Source organism: Excalfactoria chinensis, chromosome 21 (assembly GCF_039878825.1).
Source record: "Excalfactoria chinensis isolate bCotChi1 chromosome 21, bCotChi1.hap2, whole genome shotgun sequence".
Taxonomy (NCBI): Eukaryota; Metazoa; Chordata; class Aves; order Galliformes; family Phasianidae; genus Excalfactoria; species Excalfactoria chinensis.
In genome coordinates, this window is record NC_092845.1 from 1174333 (window position 1) to 1194877 (window position 20545).

The 20545-nt window shown below is 50.2% G+C and overlaps 2 protein-coding genes across 9 annotated transcripts in view; one reads left to right on the forward strand and one right to left on the reverse strand.

Annotated features, from left to right (window-relative positions):
• The window catches only part of DSCAML1 (DS cell adhesion molecule like 1), an 81095-nt gene extending 77245 nt beyond the window's left edge, over positions 1–3850 (forward strand). For both annotated transcript variants that reach the window (XM_072354695.1, XM_072354696.1), the window contains one exon: positions 638–3850. In XM_072354695.1, coding sequence (XP_072210796.1) covers positions 638–1074 — 437 coding nt within the window. In that variant the 3' untranslated portion in view covers positions 1075–3850. The remainder of the gene's footprint in view (positions 1–637) is intronic.
• Positions 3851–8624: 4774 nt separating this feature from the next.
• Positions 8625–20545, reverse strand: part of CEP164 (centrosomal protein 164) — a 37078-nt gene continuing 25157 nt past the window's right edge. For all 7 annotated transcript variants that reach the window (XM_072354705.1, XM_072354704.1, XM_072354701.1 and 4 more), the window contains 17 exons: positions 20192–20408; positions 19538–19615; positions 19146–19277; positions 18746–18868; positions 18090–18233; positions 17790–17873; positions 17330–17398; positions 16796–16974; positions 16226–16352; positions 15798–15865; positions 15384–15591; positions 14814–14921; positions 13716–13830; positions 12801–13154; positions 12297–12363; positions 11649–11756; positions 8625–10837 (listed from right to left, as the gene is read on the reverse strand). In XM_072354705.1, the coding sequence (XP_072210806.1) occupies positions 10738–10837; positions 11649–11756; positions 12297–12363; positions 12801–13154; positions 13716–13830; positions 14814–14921; positions 15384–15591; positions 15798–15865; positions 16226–16352; positions 16796–16974; positions 17330–17398; positions 17790–17873; positions 18090–18233; positions 18746–18868; positions 19146–19277; positions 19538–19615; positions 20192–20408 (2281 nt within the window). In that variant the 3' untranslated portion in view covers positions 8625–10737. The remainder of the gene's footprint in view (positions 10838–11648; positions 11757–12296; positions 12364–12800; positions 13155–13715; positions 13831–14813; positions 14922–15383; positions 15592–15797; positions 15866–16225; positions 16353–16795; positions 16975–17329; positions 17399–17789; positions 17874–18089; positions 18234–18745; positions 18869–19145; positions 19278–19537; positions 19616–20191; positions 20409–20545) is intronic.

Here is a 20545-nt window from a genome sequence, read left to right on the forward strand (position 1 = left end):
TCTGCTGCTACAGATGTGGCCAGCTGCTTCCAGCTGCTGCACACCTGATCTCAGTGGGGCCCTCTCTTGCAAATGTTGCACATCTGTAGACAAATGTTCCTGTGATCACAGATGTAGGAAAAGAGGAGCCGTGGTGCTCGACAGTCACAGACACTCACACCATGAGGGATGCTGCCATCCTGCTCTTTCTCCATTGTTCTGCACAATGCCAGAAATGGAGGATAAGGGGAGATGATCTCAGATGAAAAGTGAGACTGGAGATAAGGAAGAAGGTTTGGCACTGAGGGCGGTGAGGCACTGGCACAGGTTGCCCAGAGAGGCGGTGGTGCCCTGTCCTGCACACAGCCAAGGTCAGGCTGTTGGGGCTGTGAGCACTGCTGGAGCTGTGCGTGTCCCTGTGCACTGCACGGAGTGGCACCGGGCGGCCTTTCAGGTCCCTTTCAACCCAAATCACTCTGTGAAATGCATCAGGCACAGCGCATGATGTCCACCGTAGACATAAAGCAGAAATCCATCGCAGCACAACCCTGGTGTGGTGTCACAGTGCAATCCAGGCAGTGGCGCTCAGCTCCATCGCCGCGTGCAGCACCGGGGCTCGATGCTCCCCATCCTCACAGCCCACTCTCCCCTCTCTCAGGTGATTACTGCAACCTCCCTCTCTACGTCAAGTCGGACGCCTTCTTCCGCAAGCCAGACTCCCACGAGCCGTGCCCGGTGGTGCCTCCCCGTGAAGCCTCCATCCGCAGCCTGGCCCGCGGTTACCACCCCCCAGCCCGGCACCTGACGCTGGACCCCACCGCCAAACCCCCAGGCCTTCCTCCTCCCTCTTCCTCCTCCTCCACCACCTTACCTCAAAGGACTCTACCCATGCCCACCGCGGCCACCACCGCGCCAGCACCTGCCCCAGCGCCCGCTGCCCCCGCCGAGCCCCCCGCCAACACCACCACCGCCACCACCACGCACTCCAAGGTGGGGGGCTCGCGGGACTCACTGCTGGAGATGAGCACGTCGGGCGCAGGCAGGGCACAGAAGCAAGGGGCAGGAGCCTACTCCAAGTCCTACACGCTGGTGTAGGCACCGTGGACTCAGCCCCTGCCCGCCCCTTATTTCTATTTAAGTCACGGACCTGTACATAAAGGAACTCTTTTGTATAAATGAAACTATTTTCTTCTTTCTCCAGATGGGAAACAAACAAACAAACGAACAGAAACAGGGCACAAAGAATTTGATGTTACAGATTAAAAAGAATATAATATATATGTAAACATATATATATATTTCACATCATTTTGAGAGGGGCACAAGGAAAGACTCGGCGACTTCTTTTGTTTTGTTTTCCCCCCCCTTGATCCCGTCGGTGGTTTTGACAAAGGAACGTCTCAAAGACATTGCATGCTATTTTACTGTTCTGAAAACAACAGGAGTTGCTTCAATTTGCAAATGCTTATGTGTTAATACCTTTTTCTATGAAAAAAAAACCAGCGCTGTGTGCAATAAAGGTTATGTTTATAGCCGGGTGTGCTGCGGTGGCTGAGCGTGGGCCAGGATGGGGAGGGCAGCAGCAGGCACGGTTGATGCCAATGCTGTTGGCATTGGGTTCTCATTCACCCCTTATTACCTCTGCTAGCTGCTGCTGCTGCTCAGTGCATCCCTCTTTGCCATCTGCTTGTTGGAGTCCTACAACGCTTTCAACCCAGTGAAGCTGGAAGCTGCTTTGAGAGCAGTTCAGTTTTTTGTAATGGAGGGGAGACCCAGAAAATGAGCTGCAATGACAATTTCTTCTGTCTTCATCAGTTTTGGTGGCTGTCAGAGCCACCCCGTGCCAAGGAGCACTACTGGGGGTGGACAGGAGAGCCCCTCCTTGAAACACAGACCTCAAGAGCTGCTGTGAACGGCCTTTACTTTTACACAACTTTCCTCCCTCGGTTTTAACAGGTGGCTGGAGTCCATACACCAAGTTTTCCAACTTGCATGCAAGGAAGATATAGATTTCATGGCAACTTAATGCTGAAGGTCCCGTTATGCAGCTCCAACAGGGCTTCTTAGGACCTGAAATAGGTTACACGGCTTGCTCAAAGGTAAGGAGACAACAAGGGACAACGTGAAGGGGCCAGCGAGGCTGGGAGGCAAGCAGTGAGCAGGCACAGCGGCTCTCATGGATGCACAACACAGAGGCTGCAGCTCTGCCCTCACCAGCCCACCCCCATATGGGGTCTGCCTTACAGCATTAATAAAACAAAACCCTTCTTGCCCCCTCTGACTCTCCCCCAAATCAGTGGGAAGCATGGAAAAGCAAACCGGCCTTTTCCTAGCGCATTTCTGAGACTGCAAAAACAGCTCAAGTGCATTTCAGACATCAAACCCCGTGCAGAGCTTGCATGGAGCCAAGAGCCCAGCCCAGAGCCGTGTCACAGCAAAGCAACCATGCAGCAGCTCTGAAATGTCAATCCCAGACTTGAAATAGAAGAGGCAAGAAAAGGCAAGTGTGTTCTCATCTGTGAGAGTAAGTGGATTAGCAAGATAAAAAGAACAACAGATTACAAAGTCTTTATTATAATCGGCTAGCACGGATTTCCTTCTACATCTTAGCAAGAATTCACCACCTTCCCCAGCAGCTCCAGACTGTGGCTTTGCATTGCATCAACAGAGGCCCAATTCCTGGTGCTTGCTCAGCATGCCACTCCAGCACTGCCTTCACTCCCTGCGAGCCCGCTGCACTTTGCCATGGCTGCAGACCCTCCCCAGGAGCTCATTGCTTCGCACAGCAACGAGGCAGGAGGTGAAGAAACAGAAAATCCAGCATCAGACCCAGCAAAGAGGCAGCTGAGAACACACTTCAGAGGTCAGAGCATCACCACCCACAGTCGGCATCTCCTCTATCTCCCGGCCCTTCCACTTGTGCTGCAGCTCCTGGATCTCCTCACCAGCTTCTCAAACACCTCCTGGTTTCTTAGTCCAGCTCCTCCCACCTCCGCTTCCATTTTCTCCTCTTTCTCAACAACTCTGCAACCTCCCAAAGCCAGCACCCAAAAATGGATGCTAGAAACCAAGAGAACCTCAGGTCCCATCCCTGCCAGACGTGGAAGAGGTGCTGTGGTCTGCAACATTCTGGAACAAGAGAGAGGGCAAGACAACAACAGGCAGCAAACCCAAAGCCCAGGGATGGCAGGGGGCTGCCTGAGGAAGGAGCAGGTCCAACACAGTCTCACTCCCAGCCCCACTCTGAAGCCAGGACCCCCAGTGCTCCCCAGAAGTAGAAAGCAGGTCACAGCACGCAGCACACTTCATGCTCCCTCGCTGCCTGCAGCACACAGCCTGGGGGCCATCCCTGTTCAGGTCCAAGAGCAAGGGAAAGAGAGGTGAGTGCTCTGCCTCAGCTCCAGCCCAAAGCAGAGGCACAGAGGAGGGCTGAAGCTGATGAGGAAGAGCCCCACCTGGATGCTTAATTGCTGCAAATTGCTCTTAGCTGTGTATGCCCTGCTTCCCCCATCCTAGGCTTGCAGCTCCCAGCACTGTGCTTCCACCAAGGCTGGCAAATGCCAGCTCTGCCACATGGGTGCCAGGCTCCCACCAGGAGCCCCGTGGTTGCACCTCAGTCTTCAAGGCAATGCTATCCGGGAAAGGAGCCACCAGGAAAGAGATCTCAGCAACCAGCAGACGATCTACGCACACCAAGAGCTAGGTAACAGGGTCACAGTCACCACGGCCACAACGCACAAAAGGAGGGATGGTGCAGGGCACGGCGGCCAAGGCATCTACTTCTTCCCTTGCTTCTGTTGCTGGTATCTCCTGAAGTGGGTCTGGATGGTGAGAGCCGCCTTCTCGGAGGGATCGCTGAAGAATTTGCCCTCGCTGCTGGCATCAGGGGTCACGTTGTCTATGGTGAGAACCAAAGAGCTCTGTGAGCACAGGGACATCAGGAAGCTGTGAGCCCACCAGCACACACAGGGGCAAAGGAGCAGGAAAGCAGGAGGCAGGGAAAAGCCCAGCTTCCCCGGCAGCACTAAGCCCTCTATTTACACAGCTTTACTCCCCAAAGACCTCAGCTTCCCCACGTTTAATCACCACGTATGATACTCACTTACTTTCACACACACAAATAAGATTAGGAACAACAACAACAAAAAAACCAGAAAGAGCCCGGCGCTGTACAGCAATAAAGCTCTCATGCTGATAAATGGGAGCCCTCCCCACTCCACGCTTAATGTGGCATTAGGGAAGTATTGTGAAATTCAACAGGAACTGAATCAAAGCCACTCAGCAGTGCTCTTTTAACCGACTGTGTCACCGCTAAGCACCCCCCGAGCAGCGATCAGGAATCCTGATGCCAGATGCTGCTGTATAAACTCACCGATGTCACCTGGACCCATTTTTATTCACATCCTAAAAGAAATTGCCAAGTAAAAAGATACATAAAGGAATCCGCGTTGGGAATCGGCTCCCTCCTGCCCTGCTTAACAAGATACATCGTCAGCTGTAAATCCTGCCCGCTGCAAAAATCAAATGCCAGAGGCTGGGGAGCCGCTGGGGGCACTTAGAGCTGCGTGTTTCCAGAACCCAGCCCCCAGCTGTGCGGGCTGCTGACAGCTACGTGAGAAATACACCGGGTGGAGGAGCTCGGCAGGGCTCAGCAGTGACAGAGCCCATCAATAACAGCCCACCGCTGAACCAACACGAGTGCCACCGCCAGCCCGGGAAGCCTTGGGGACCTTCATCTGATCACAGCAATGAAAACCCCAACGCAGGTGAGGCAGAGCCATTTAACTGAGCAGCGTGCGGGGTGAGCAGCAGCACCCACCCCAGCATCGCTGTGCCTGCCTTCATCCGATTACTGGACGAGGTGCACTGAGAATAGAAGCGGACAAATCCTATTTGCTGAGTGCAGGGAGGAGGAAAAGTGGTGGGTAGCCCAAGCCACGTGTTCCAGTGGGGCAGGCTGCATGGGAAGGGGGAGGCAGGGATCGGACACACGCACGCTGCTGTCTGCACGGACAGCACAGCCCCACGCTCACCTTTATCTCCAGAAATTGAGTAGATGCTGTTGTGACGTGAGCTCCTGCCTCTCTAGAAAGGAACAGAAATACAGAGTCAGTGGGAGCAGCCCCTTCCAGCCAAATGGATGCACTGAACGGGACAGGGCTCCACTGTGCTGTCTGCTGTCCATTCCCCTTGAGAAACTTGAAAATACTCACTGTTCCCTTAAAGAGCCCAATAGAGCAGGGATTAATTAATCTGCATTTGGGAGAAGTCCTCCAAGGAGGAAGCAGAAAGAAGAGCTTTGTAAGAAAAGCCCTGTCTATGAGACTTGCTAGGAACATCCTGGGATGAGCACTGGCGCAGCCTAACCTCACCAAGGGTGCATTTCAAACCAGTATGGAACCAGACTGGCTGGATTTGTTTCCTCAGCTCCAGCCCCTACCACAGTGCTGCAGCCCCTGGGATGTCAGGTCTGCTAGGGAACATCTTCATCCCTGTAAGATAACAGCTTGGGTTTGGCTACAAACACCAGCCTACATTTTTCAGCGTGCCCTGCCTCCCAGAATAACCCCATTCTCTGTCTTTCAAGGGAAAGAACAAATCTCTCCCCCTTGCCCAAACCTTCTGTTCCAAGCAGACTGTTTGGCTAACAGATGTTTGCTGCTCTTTATTTGAGCTCTGCACCAATCCCTGCCCTCGCTGCAGCTCCGTGCACGCCAGACACCCTACTTTCCATACATACCAATCAAGGGCCACCCAATGCCAGCACAGACTGGTGAGGCAGCCTGGCAGCACGCTCTGGGTACAACAGGTGCCCCATGAGACCACTGCACTGCCAGAGAAAGGCCTCGGGCTGCATAAGGGCCAGCAAACAAGCCCTCTCCTCCTCCCTACCAGTTGCCTTCTCTGACTAAACGCAGCACTCACGTCGCTGTCCCGGCTGGTGCGGCGGCTCTGTGTCACACACTGGATCTGCCAGGGCAGGGGCTGGTACACGAGATACGGCAGGGGCTCTTCTTGGAATAGGCTGGTCCCGAGCTGGATGGAGAGAGGATTTGCAGCAGGTGAGAGAATGGGGAAGAGCTGGTCCTGCATGCACATCACCACTGATCGTCGGTCCTTGCTAACAGTGGGGATGCTCAGCTTGTCATCCTGACACCACACTGATGGGCAGCTCTCACCAGTGACCCACAGTGCACAGCCAGCACGGGACTCACAGCCCCTAAGAATGCTTCCTCATCCCACCAACAGCATCCCCTGCCCACCTGACATCATGCTTGCCCACCTCACAAGCAGCAGGTCAGGAAGGAAAGATACAGAGGCAGCAGATTGTGCTGCTGAGCTCTTGAAATGACAAAAACTAAAGCTATCAAACTGTCAAAGCAAATGCAGTGGCCATAGATAAGGCTGATGCCACGTGGCACTGTGTTAAGTTCAGGTGGCCCAGACCTGCTCATTGGGCCTTAGGATGTGTCCCACCAGACAAGCATGGAGTCCTCATCCTCTTCCCCCAGCTCCAAGGGTCAGGTGCCCCAGCAGCAAGCTGGGGTGGGGGTGGGGGGGCAGATAGGGGGTTCCCTGCCCTCCCCAGCCCAAAGATTCACCCCCATTTGCAGCACCCAGTGCACCAGACAGGGAAAGCAAAGCACCTGCACTTAGCAGTTCTTTGCAAAGCAGCTGATAAATCTGCTATGCTACAGCCACAGAAACTCAAACGTGCTCAAACTAGCTTTAGAGTTGACAAGGTAACAACTCCCACACTTCTAGGAATAAGACAGAAAGCATTAAATCCTATCTGCTGCCTGCTCCAACTCACCTGCCCAAATGCTCTCACCACAAAAAACAGGGCTGTCATCAGGGTTCCCAGCATGGCTGTGGTCTTTGAGGGTCTCCCAACCGTCCTGAGGAGCCAAAGCTCTAGCTGTGATGCACTGTGGTCTCTGAGCAGCAGTGACTGAAGCGTCCCCTCCTCCAGCAGGCTGACTCCAAGCTCCTTAATGAGCTTACAGCTTGTGTTCATCCTGGCACCGTAATCACGCCCTGTCCTATTGCTCTTCTAATCACTGAGTTTCTCCAACATATACAGTACTGGCATTCCAGGAAAAGCAAATCTTCTTCTTCTTCTCCATGTACCTGTGCAGACCTATGCACTCACGCACCTCATACCCATGTCTCTGCTTCAGGCTGCTTCTCAGCAGGATGACAGCACGGCCTCCCGTACCCAGAAGGCATGCAGAATGTGAATTTGGGTTTCTCAGTGCCATCCCATGCTCTTTGCCCAGCAGCTGCTTCAGAAGAGGTGTAGGGAACCAAGCGACTTCATTGCTCCGGTTATTACCTGGGCTCAGCAGCGTGCTGAGGTCTGTGGCTGTGTTGGGTTCAGCCCTTCCAGTGCTCCACCAGAACAACCTTTGCATTTGTCATGGCCAAGCAGGACAACGTGTAATTCCAGGTCTGGGGGTGGTTTGTGTTTAGTTCTTAAGGACGTGCATCTAGCTATCAGCCACCATTTCTACACGGCCAGCTGATTCTTCCTGCACCTCATCCATCCTTCAGCTTCAGCAGCTCCCCTCACTCCTCAGCACGTACAGCAGCAACCGCCTGCCTCCTTTCCAGCCCCCTGCATGCAGAGCACAGCCGTGCACAGCAGCAGCACAGCCCCTCCGTGTGCCTGCGTGCCTCATGCATCCCAGGGCCACATTTGTCTTTGTGTCTCGCTGCTGCTGTACCAGGAGCTCAAACCATATTCCAGTTGCCAGCCCTCCCATCCCCATCCATCTGAACCCGGGATTTCCAGCTGTGCCGAAGTCAGAGATGAAAAAACAAGGGCAGGTGCTGAACTCTCTTTTCCCATCACTTCCATTACAAATCTGCAGCCCCCCAGCACTGGAGCCTTCACTCCAGCGTTTAGAGACAAGACGATCTGAGTCTTTTTTAACCAAACTACCTTGAAATGCAAAGTCCCAAAGGAGCAACATGCAGAGGGAATGGAGGACTGCAGGAGTCCCAGGGGCTGCTGGCAGGTGGTGGGAAGGGCAAAGGACCAAACCCTGGGCAGAGGGCAGAGAATGTCACCCAGCAACACAGCTGGGGACACCTATGTTATCCAAGAGCAGCCCCACAGCCAGGCCCTATTCCCCAGCAGGGCAACACAACCCCAGGGAGTGAGGGCAGAGACAAAGCAGCCAGGAGAGCACCCAGACCCCTCCTGCACCTCCTGCAGGGCCGGCCTTGCTCTGCAGGCACACAGCCTGGCTCGCAGCCTTGACATGAAGCTCAGAAGGGAGACAACCATTGTAATGAGCCTGGATGACAGCTTTATGAAAAGGGCAGGATACGAGCCCAATGAAAAGCTGTCCTGCTGGCTGAGAGCCCCGTGAAGAATTGCTTTTGTAGTTTTGTTTTTCAGCTTTCTATCTGCCCCTGCCTTCGCTACCGTGGCCAGATCCTTAATAGAATAATGGTAATAAAGCTACAGCGAGCTGAAGTGGTCTTAAAAATTGCCAGAGATGACCTTGACAAGACAAAACATGAAGCAGCCTGGAGACAAGTGAGGGGAAGATGTAAAAGGTACGTACAGGCTGGCTATCCGGAGCTACAACTGAATGGCTCAGCAAGGAGAAATAAAGCCGCAAACGTCACCTCAATACAAAACAGACTCGGGTTGATTTAATTTGCTTACAAAACCAGATACAGCGATCGCAAGTTTCAACAGGAAGAATAAACATGTTTCAAAATGTATTATTGCTAAGAAAACAGGCGCTTCCCCCCCCCCACACTACCGATATCTGCTTTCCAGAATGCAGACTGAGCTCAGCTGCATGGCTTTGGGTAGAGCAGCCACCATGCTGACAGCCTCCCCACACACCTTTGGGCAGCCATGGAACTCCAGAACATAACCAGAGACTCTGCCACGTGTTCCACCAATAGCTGGGAAACCAAAAGCAAGGTCCCTATAGACGGGGATTGGCATAATGTGACAGCAGACAGGAAATCTGCATTGCCATCCATCCCTTCCTACGGAGGAGGGGTTGCCCCAGACATCTGCCATTCCCTGTGGTCACACAAGGTCTCCCTGCAAGGACCTGAGTGTGATGCTGCCCACTGCAGAAGGTCCCAGGGCTGGCTGAGGAACTTAGAAACCATTAAGGAGGTCAGCCCCAAAAGAATAAGAAATCAATGCAAACAGGGCCGTCCTTCCTGAGAGTTCTAAAAAGTTCATCAAAAATATATTTCTATTTGCATGTAAACATTCCCCTGCCACCCTGACGGCACAAATGGCTGCAATGCTGCGCCAGTGCACAACGGCCAGGAAGCAGAGCAGGAGGGGGAGCTGTGCTTTACTCTGCTGCACATCATTAGCCACACTGAGAAGCACAAACAGCACTGAAGGGTGAAGAGCAGCAACTTCGCCATCCTCCCCGCATCAGCTGTCTCCAGAGAGAGCGACTTTGAAGCTGATTTCTCACAGATGGGATCCCTTCAAATGCAGACTTCTCATCAGACAAAATAGCAAATGGTACAGCGTTTTTTTCAAGCATTAAATATTTAAAGTCAGCTCGGAGGAATGACTGATAAAACAACCAAACACCACTTTCCCCACTTAGCAGTATGAAAGCATGGCCTGACTTCTCCCACTCCCCTAGGCTCAAGCAGCTCCTTTCTCACCTCTGCATGCCAGCAGGACGGTGCTGTGCTCCAAATGCAGCCCATCCAAAGCACCATAACTACAGCCAACCTGCTGAGGTGTGAGCTCACATCGGAGCACAACACATACCAACCCCTCAGCCCTGTTTCAAGGTCTTGGGAGAGCTGCTCCAAGCAGCAAGGCCAGGTCCCAACGCTCAGGGCTGCCACGCAGCCCTGCTGTGCAGAAAGAGCCCCAGCTGCTGAGCTCCAGATCCCCCTCCCCAGGGCAGGGAAGGACGCAGATGGGGCTTTGTCTCCTCGCAGTCACACTAGGCTGAGTTCCCCAGCACTGTCTGTACCAGCAGACACTGCTCCGTGCTCTCCTGCCATCCCTGCTCCGAGTTGCCATCAGCGCATTTGTAATACGTGAGCTGAGCTCCCATAGCACAGTTATGCTGCACAGTTCTGGCCAGCGTGGCAGAAAGAGGAAGACGCAGGGAGCTCTTTCCTGCAATATCTGCCATGAAAAGCACCCTTGGTTTTGTTCCTATTGTTTCCACACCAGAAGAGAGGAGGAGCATTTCCCAGAGCCAAGATCTGCTGTTTCCCAGTTCCACAGCCATTTTGCTGCCCGTTCTCCCCTGCTCATGCAACTCGCCACAGAAGCCAGATGACTTGGCTCATCTGTAATTAAGCATTTGTTGGGCATCAGTGTGGGTTCATTTCCTGATACATTTCCTCTAGCAAAGTCTCAGCTAGATTCATGTCCTCCCCCTTGACCAGTTACTCAAAGTCCTCCGTGATTCACAGCTATGTCTCACAGTTTCTAGAATACTAATGAGAGAACTGTTGATTTATTGAAGCCCTGATATTTCACCACTGGATTAAACAGTCTATAAAGTATATTTGGACACATTACAGGATTAGAAGAATCCACCTGGGAACTTCACTTCCTCCTCCCTCCACTCTCTTGTAAAGAGACTTTGTTTCAAGGGCACAGGACGAAGACAGAGATGGCTGGGTATCACCAAAACCCACCACCTTGTCAGGGAGACTGCACAGCCCCCAGCTATCACCTCTCCAGGTCCTGTGTGCCCAGAGCTGAGGGCTGAAAACATCAAGTCCCACCTTTCAGTACCGGTACACTTTAATTTGCCTGCTTTCATCCAGCCCTAGCTGAAGTAGGCTGGAGCTGCTGGCAGGGGGCTTCTGTGCGCCTGGGAAGAGAGGTCTGACAGCTGGGTGAAGGAAAAGCACGGCTTACACAAGAGATTAGCAGGCATGAGCACAGCCAGGAGACAGGGCAGGTACCGAGGGGCAGGAACAAGCCTCACACACACGTGCTGCCTTCAGCCCTCTGCATCCAAGTCAAATGGAATTAAAGGGGGATTATGGAATTCAAAGGAGCACTGTGCTCAGGACAGCGTGCGCTATCAGAGGGCCTGAGGGATTTGCTGCTAATATCAGAGTACGCTGCAAAGGAGATACTTACAGCCCCAGCATAATGCTGTTACAACACAACCCTGGAAACATTCCCATTAGGTTTCACTCACTTATACATCTCCAAATTGAGCTGGACAGAACAGCTCCACCAGGGAGCCCAGGCCCTTCCTACACAGCCATGTGGCCACCTCACTTTGCAAGTCACAGCTGCCACACACAGCTTTGACTTATGCTCATGGCTCCCTCACACCAGGCTGCCTGATACTGGTTGGGGTTGTATCAGCTACACCAACTGCACGCCTACAACAGCAGGCAAAATTCTCACATTACTATCTTCAACCTTTGTGTTTCACAACACAGCTAGGGAGAAGGGAAGGAGAATCTCTCAGGTAAGTACAGCTCAAAGATGGAAAAACCAGGTCACTCGTGCTTCAACTGCTAAACAGTTTTGCAGAACTGGACACTAAAATAGAGGCTAAGGCTTCGAAATTGCTGTTCAATCCTTTAGCAGCTCCTGATTCATTCACCTCCTGCTGTTTCCTCCTATCTGCTGCAGGAAGCTGGACTACAATTAGAGACCAGACCCAAGCAAAGGATACATCCTTGAATCGCTCTTGAAGTCTTCTAGCCATTTCTTGTTGGTCTCAATCATTCCTTCAATAGTCATCTTGTCTGACTCACGGCTCTGGAACATGCGCATCTGCTCACTGTTGTGAGAGAAAAAGATGGGAAAAGTGGGAAAGAGGCTCAGACAGAAACAATCCCAGAGACGAGAAAAAGCATAGCTAAAGAAAGCCAAGGTTCTCAAGCAACCTCTTCTGAGCTCTAAATGCTCTGCCCAACCACAGCATGAAGAAGAGCTGTAGCAGCAACAGCCCCCTCATCCCACCAGGCTGCTGTCCTTCCTTCAGTCTGCATAGCATCAGAAAGGCTCAGGTGGCAGCCTGCAGTGTCACCCCTCCAGTGTCATCTGCCACAGCAGAGCCAGCCTGAGTTCTGCCTGGAGACAGCTGGCGCCCTTGGATCCTGCTCCTGGAATTAATGTTACCTGCACAACTCTGGCTTCTGAAATAAAGGCATGTGGCAGTGAGTAACCAACGGCATCTAATTCATCTTCTTAATATCTAATTTGCTTCACTGAACAAGTAGGTAAGAAACAAAATCACCTAATCTAAAAATTATTCCAGACAAATTAATGCAACACAATGGAAAAAGAACACTCTTTTTCCAAGTGAAAAGACACTTACCCTGCAGGTACGTAACCCAGCTTGTTGTCTGAAGGACCAGAACTTCTACTGCATGATGGGAACCCACCTGGGAAACAGACATTAAATGAAAACCCCCTCCAGAAGTTCAACAGGCTTTAAATCTGAATGCAGTTGCTTTCCTGTGTTATGGACATGCTGTCCCTACCAGTGGAGCCATCTGCCAAGAGCTCAGTGTTGTTATCAAGGAAACTGAGATGGCGAACACCATTTCCAATTCACAGAAGGCTTCTGATAGATCTCAATTCCTTTTTGCTCATTTCTTTAATAACTTTTCTCCCACATATGTCAGAGGCCAAACTGTTCTAGAAGCAGGATAACATGGTTGGATGTGTATTGCACTACTTGGAATAAGGTTCTTATTCTTGATCTTATTAACACTACTCTTGACAGCACTACAGCTTGGAACGATGAGCTGATCAGAACATGCAGGACTAAAATCAGAAGTTGTTAGTAAACAAGATGGAGCAAGGACAGCAGACCTACCTGGGAAGTACTTGTGCCACTTCTCTGCCAGGAAGCGGTCCACTGACTGCCCAGCCAGGAAGGAGCGACTGGAGCTGAGCCCAGTGCCCCAGGCCCACTGGTCAGGCACAGACACCCCAGCAGAGGGCCTTGAGGAAGCACCTGCCTGCAATCCTGCCAAGGAGGAATACGTAGAAAGAGGAATGCCGTCACAGGGCACCTGCGTTGAAGTGAAGAGCGGGGACTGGAAGGTGTTCAGGGAACTCAGAATGCCGAGGACCCCATTCAGTTCACTGGTGATGTGCTGCACAGAGTTTGTCAAGTACTGGATCTTGTCCTGCTGCAGGGCAATCTGTACCTCCGTTCTCAAGTCAGCTAGCAGAGGAGAGAAGGGAAAAAAGGGATCACTGGGAAGGTGAGGGAGACACCTTCTCCTTAGCAGGAGACTCACTTTGTGCTGTATCACAGTGAGCTGAGTTTGATCAGCCTCTGCTCAGTGAGACACAGAGCACCAGAGACAAAGATTCATTTGAAAGAAACAGAAGGCAAATAGAAAAGCACAAGCAGCAGACATGGGAAACTGCACCAACGTCTCCTGACAGAGACATGAGGAGGAATCCTGGACACTGACAGAGCATGACAGCTCTGTAGCAGCAGAGAAGGAACAGCTGAAGCTACGTTTCATACTCCACAGTAAAAATAAGGGTAGGCAAGTTCACACACAGATTCCATCCCTCTCATACACTGCTACAGGCAGGAAATAAGTTTTTCAAGCAAAACATCATACAGAGCAGTTTCGGTCATAAATAGTAAAGCTGCCTTAGACTCAAACAAGCAGAAACAGAAACAGCCTTAGATACAACTGAGAGGCAAAAGGGAAAGCCAGACACTGCCAAAAGCATTGGGCAAAGCATATCAAACCAGTCAGAAACTTACACTTTGGCAGATGTATGCTTGCACTGGATATGCTGTTTGTGTCCTCAGAACTGCTGAGATCAAAAGTCACCATCTTCTTGCACGCAACACTCTTCAGCGTATCTTCATCTGAAAGCTGATAAGGAAAGCATTGTAAATAAAACTTGCTCTCTGCTTCTGCAACAGTAGAGCCATTGGAGTACTGCTCACAGCTCATCTATGCAGGCAGGACTGCATGGTCAGGCACAGCACAGGTGAACAGTCTTAAGACTCCATTTGAACATGTAACAGTTGAAAAGTAAAGAGCCTGCATGGTCTCTGGAAGAGGCATGTGCATTCAATGGAGGATAAATTTAACTGCTGCATGAACCGGCCCTTCCAGGTAGAGGTCAAGATGTTCTGTGCATCAACTACTACACCTTATCATTCTTGCACCAACAGAAAGTGCTTGACCACCAGAAGTCTTGTGTGTGCACATCTACGCTGCTGCTCTAAGGCCACATGGTCACACAGGCAGAGCTGGACAGATTCCAAGGTCTGTCCTGAACAGGGAAGTAAAGCGGATTCTGCCTCACATGAGGTGACCTGCCCTTGTTCTCTCTAGGCAAAAATCATGCAGATTTTTCAGGTTGCTTTCCAGGTCTTATGCTTAATACTGAATCCAGATGTCATCAGCAAAGGGAAACATTTGCTATCTTGCCCAAAATACAGACAGTTAATAAAATATCTAACAATTCTAATTAGAGTTCAGTATATATTATATGCTGCATGTCAGCATTAACATGGATTTGCTTCTGATCTAAGAAGCTTGAGGGCTCAGTTAGCAGATTTTATTTTCCCAACCAACTCAAGCCCTGATGCCAGCAGCCCTGGCTGGCAAGCTGCAACCATGGGACAAACTCTCCATCTCAAACCTCAGACCTGGTGAATCATGTGCACCAGAGTCATTTTCTCCAGCTCTTTGTCTCGCCTACTCTCTCCCACTCTTCTTACAGACCCATCATTCTGCTCTCAAAGCACAACTCAGCTCTGCAGAGGCTCCTGCCTATGGGAAGAGGAAAACAGCTCTGGAAACTGGGAGTGCAGCTGGGCAGGTCCAAGCAGGATGTTTGTGCTTACCTCCTCCAACAGGGAGGACTCCAGCTGGCTTAGCTTCTCTTCCTTCTTCTTCAGCAGCACCTGTCCTTTCCGCATAGCCGACTTCATCTTGTCCAGCTGCTTGGCTTCCTGCAGTGGATCAAACAGCCAGGCCAAGGAGGAAAATTACCCAAGAACTACAGGAAATGATCGACTTTAGCAGTCACGGTGATTTTCACCATCTCATTTCTACTTGGCACAAGAAATCATGCTGCTGGAGTAAAACTGCTCCCAAGTCCAACAGAGCAACAAAAAGAAATGCGCAGAGGGGAAAGAACAAGGCCTAAGGCAACAGTGCCCCAAGGAAAAAGGGCTGTCACTTCCCAGTCCTGCATCCAATAGAGACAACAGCTTTGCAGCAAAACCTGCAAATAGGAGCGTTCTGTCAATGAAGGAAATGAAGACCTTTTCCCTCTCTTTGGTTGGTGCATCAGCAGAACTGACAAGTACCCAGGGATCGATTTCCAAGCAAGAGTGACATTGCTACAGAGCTACGACTGTGAACTTGTCCCTGCTGATGGGATGGATGCCTGCCAGTGCTCAGTGACTCACCTCTTCCAGGTTCTTGCGCATTCCCTCCAGGAGCTGGGAGTTGTCAGGATCTTGCACCACCTCCTGTGCTTTCTGCACATCTTGGTGCCACTGCTGCTTTGCAGCTTTCAGTGCCGTATGTCTCTTCCTCATGGAGCGGGTCTGACGCACCAGGAATTCCTTGGCTTTTCTGATGGAGACTCCTTCAGCAGAGATGTAGCTCCTGACTCTATAAGGATCAGGTACAATTCTGGCTTTCTGTGCTGGCTGTTCCATCCAGCAAGCCTCGTGCAGATCCCTCCCCCCAAATAAACTGTACGTGCAATGAATATAAAACTCAAGCAAAAACATTCACTTTTAAAACCCAAGGGAAAAAGAAACCAAAACAAACAAGAAAACCACATTTCCTGAAGTAGCTGGTATACAGATACTCACTGATCAAACTGGAAGTTGCTGTCTTCATGGCTTTGAGAAGGAGGGGAAGCAGGTTCTCTGGATGGATGCTGGAGAGTGGAAACATTTCAACAACTGGCAGATACGCACAAGAAAACTGAACCCCAGGACCCCAGTAGAATCAAATTAGGGGCAAAAACTCTGGATGACATCACTGTATTATTGCCCTGATCCAAGACTAGTGCTCAAGTTCTGCTTTTGACTTCAAGGGCACTCAGGCATCCCACACTCCTTTTCCCCTAATAATAGGCAAAAAGCAACAAGGAGTACAAAACACTGACGTCTTCCAGCAAAGAAGAATGCATCAATGCATCTGAAACAAGTTTAGGCAGAAAGAACCAAGGCTGGAATTTTCAAGTTACAGCCTCAGATCTCACAAGGCAAATGCCTTTGCAGACAGCTCTACTCACAGCTTGAATAGTTTCTCTCAGGTCTTCAACATGGAGCTCAGCTTTCCTTTGGGGAGACTCTGCACTTTCTTCTGCCTCCAATTCTTTCAAAATCTCCTGCTTGCTCCTGACAGCTGCCTCAAGCTCACTGCCACATGAAAAGGCAACAATGGCAGCAATTCATTAGACTGCAGGTCCTCCTAGCCCAGTAAACTACCTGCAAGTGTCCAAAGCAACCTCCAGATTCCAGAAAGGAAAGGACCAGACATGAAAGACAAGCGGGAACACAGAAACATGCTGACAACGAGGATTCACAACAGCTTACAGCTGCTGTCTCATACAGTTTCTCCACATACAGGAATAAATAGAAATAAGATACTTTGTATGGCAGTTCACAGATATAGACTTCTAGATCCAGGGCTGGAGTACATCAAACACTAGCAATGCAGCTTGACAACTACCATTAAGACAATCTCCTGCTGCCACTGGCTCCTAAACACAACTGAACTGCTATTGCAACACTTCCAGACAGCACCAGTAACCAGGTAGACTTCGAGCACCAGTGGAAATCTCTTGCAAGTAGACACACACCTGATACGTTTCTGCAGCCTCTGGCTTCGAGTCTGCAACAAGTCAACCTGGGCCTCCAGCTCAGCTTTCTGATCCCGGAGCTCTTCAAGAACCTTACGCAGTTGCCGGATGGACTCAAGAAGGTCGGTCTGCTCCTTCCGATTCTCCTCTAGGCGGAGTTGAGAAGCTAAAGCAGCTTCCTAGAAAGAAACGAAAACATCTCTCAGGCTTCCCTGACCATGGAACAAAAGCACGCAGTGTGCAAGAGACTTTTGCTATCTGCATAGTTCATGGGAGGTCCCAGAGCTAGAAACGCACATCACATGTCAGTCCTAGGGGAACTAGGTTCTTTTTGGGAGATACCTCTGAGCTAACCAAACTGCAAGCAGGAAAACTCTCCAGGCCGAGCCAAAGGGGCAGGAAGGAATTTGCAAACTCACAACTTAGAAAACAACACAGCTTGCATTTTTTTTAAGCCATGGTTCTTACGTGTTCCTCTCACCCTCCCCAAAACCAAAGCAGCACAGATCCTTTCCAGAGCCAAGGCATACATACATCTCTTTCTCGCTCAGTCCGTCTGTCTTCATCTAGCAGCTGCTGCTTTTTCCTTCTCAGAGACTCCTCCTAGACACAGCAGAAGAAGCAGTTGACTATCAGAACACAGGGCTGCCAGTAGAGGAGACTGACGATGCTCAGCAGCACTTGAAATACAGAAGTCAGGCCTAATTTTCAAGACGATTCAAGATTACCTGAACACTGTTCTCAGTTTTGCTTCATCCCTTCCCATCCCATTCTGTAAGTGACAGAGGACTCAAATGCTGCCTCCCAAAGCAGGGGAGCATACCCAAGGCATTGACTTTCATCACAAATACCACTAACTGTGAGACTGTACTACTACCAACACTTAGCCCTCACGACAGAAGTTTTACTTTACTGGCAGATATAACCCACGAGGAAGCAGCCAGAGGAGCAGCTCAAGCAAGGAAATGTCTCAAGTCCAACACAGCTGACTCACCTGGCTAAAAAGCTGCACTGATCTTGCTTTAATGTTCTTTGCACGTATTTCAAGCTCATTTTCTGAATCCTGAAGTCTTCTTTCCTGCACAGAGACATCAACTTAAGGAGCAAATGGCACAAGTTACTCACCCACACCACGCAGAGCTCTGCTACCAGAGCAATTAGCAAACAATACCAGGAGAGAATGACCTGCCACTTGTATTACTGTTGGCTACAGAGGGATGCAGATTCATGGAGTCATCACAGTACCCAGGCCAAAACAGCCAGGTCCCAAACTGCCAGGCAGTGCCCTCCTCACCTTCTCCCCATGTCTGTGCTGCAAAGCGGTCAGACGTTCATCCAGCTCTGCCTGCAGAGCTTTCACCTCCACTTCGTGAAGCTGTCGGAGGCGTGCCATCTCACCTCGTAGGCCTTCAAACAGCTCTGCTCTTTGCTTTCTTTCCTATCACAGAATACAAACAAGAAAAAGTGGCCGAGTGAAGCACTTCAGCAAGCCATGAACACAAAGGACACACACTGTATAACCAGCTCATCGCACAACATGTCCTTAGCAAATACAAATTTCAGCAAGATTAAAGCCTGCTGCTTATAGGCATAGTATTGTTATGAAGATGGCTCAGCAAAGAAGAAATGACCCATGATAGTCCACGGGTTTGTCACACACTGCTGACTGTGTGACAGGAGGCCTTCCAGAACAGGCAACTATAAAACCATTAATAAGCTTCTCTAGTATAGAAGTCCACAAATGCACGTGGAAGTTGCCTGCACAGAACACTTTGACAGGTTTACCTCATAACTTGAGTCTCAGTTTGCTTTACACAGCAGCAAAACCACTAAAACAAATGAGATGCCCCACTTCTAGAAGTGGCTGAGATAAGAAGAGCTGGCAAGCAGCAGCGCCAGCCCAAGTGACCAACAGTGATCTCCCAGTCCATTGCACTTCCCCAGAAGTACCTCCTCTTCATATTGATCCCGAATCCTCGCTAGGACCTCTTGGTGCTCCTCCTTCATCCTCTCCATTTTCCTCTCATGGTCTTTTTCCACTTCACGGCGTTTCTCACTCATAAGCTCACTGAGCTGCAATGATGACACAAAGAGGCTTCACTGAATCACTGCACTGGCTTCCCAAGAGAGCAGCTTCCCACACGAACAGAAAGACTGAGAACCTTGCAAGTGGGATCAGGCCACAGCCTAGATAGTAGAAAGCAAGCACTCTGTGAAAGGAGATGCTGCAGGAGTGTCCCTTCCTCTGATGCACATCACTATCACCTTTGGGTAGGGGACTCTGCATCTCAAACCTCACCAAACATCAACTGAGAACAAAGAGCTTTCACCATCCAAGCTGAATACTTGCCTCACGTTCATACTGTGCTACTTGGTATGCTTTCTGCTGCACTTTCTCCTCTGCTCTCTGTAAGTCTTCACGCAGCCAAGCCTCCTCACTCCTCTGTGCCTCTGCTATCTGGGTTTGCAGGCTGGAAGTGACCTGCCATGAAAACCACCCACAGAGACTTGTCACCTTTCTGACAAGATCTCTCTAGTGCCATCCTACAAAGATCAAGGAACATGGCAAAGATCAGTGTGTACAGTCCCACCACCCTCTAACTTGGAACATGCCCAAATGCTGAGCCAGACCAGAACCATGTTTAGGAAGCAGAAAAAAAATTAATGCCACCCACCCTGCCCACACCTGGAGAGAGAGTGAAATGAAAAAGCAATTTACATTCTAGGGACGCCATTCTTTACCTTTCGATGCTTCTCTTCTGCTGCACATTTCAGCTGCTGGAGTTCAGTTGCAAACTGTTTCTCTAACTCCTCTGCAGCCTACAGGAACAGGAGCCAAACAGTCTGCTGAAAATCCTCCATTTATAGGGACGTGCCACACAAGATGCAGTTGCAATTAACATCTATCCACAAGCATCAAAAGCACAGTGAACCCCTTTCAAAACAAGTAACACACAATATTCTCTCTGGATGTTTTTCCTTCCAGAGGATCTCAGTGAATCTCAGATGTGCCATCCCACAGGAAGACCATGAACTGCCTCCTTTCAAGAACCTCAGGCCTTTCAGAGTGCTAAGGAAACACACAAGAGATATTCTAGCCTGGTAAGGTACTTTGCTTTAGCTTGGCCAAGACAAACAATGATCTTTCTTCCCTTCAGATGCAATGTGGCCACTTAAAATAATTATTTAATCCCCACTGTAACAAAACAAGGGGAGTACTCCCCCAGCCCAGTCACAGCTCTACCAGGATGCCAAGCACCTTTCCCTTGTGTTCCGAGTCATTATCAAAGCACATGCAGGCGTTACTTAATCTTATTTAATTTTAGCATTGCAGTGCAAGCCAGGTCAGCACAAACAGCGAGGGTCTGGCTCTAGTTGGTAACAAATGAGTCTCACCTTTTTCTTTTCCATTTCTAATCTCTCCTTAAGCTCCCTTAGGAATTGTTCCTTCTCTTTTTCTAGCCTGACTGTTTCTTTCTGTTGAGCTTCCTCCATTTCCAGCTTCATTTTCTCCAAAGCAAGCTGCTTCTTCCTCTCCATGCTCTCCTTCTCCATTACATGCAGGGATTCCCACTCTTCTCTCATTTTTTGCAGTGCCAGCTCTTGCTCTGCCCTGGTAGGGTTACAACAAGAGCAGAAAAGCCAGTCAGAATTTGGTACTTGAACATTGGGCTCCATTTAGGAACCAGAGCTAAGAAAAGATCAGAATGATGATGATAATGAAAATTCCAGAAGAAACTGAGAACCCAC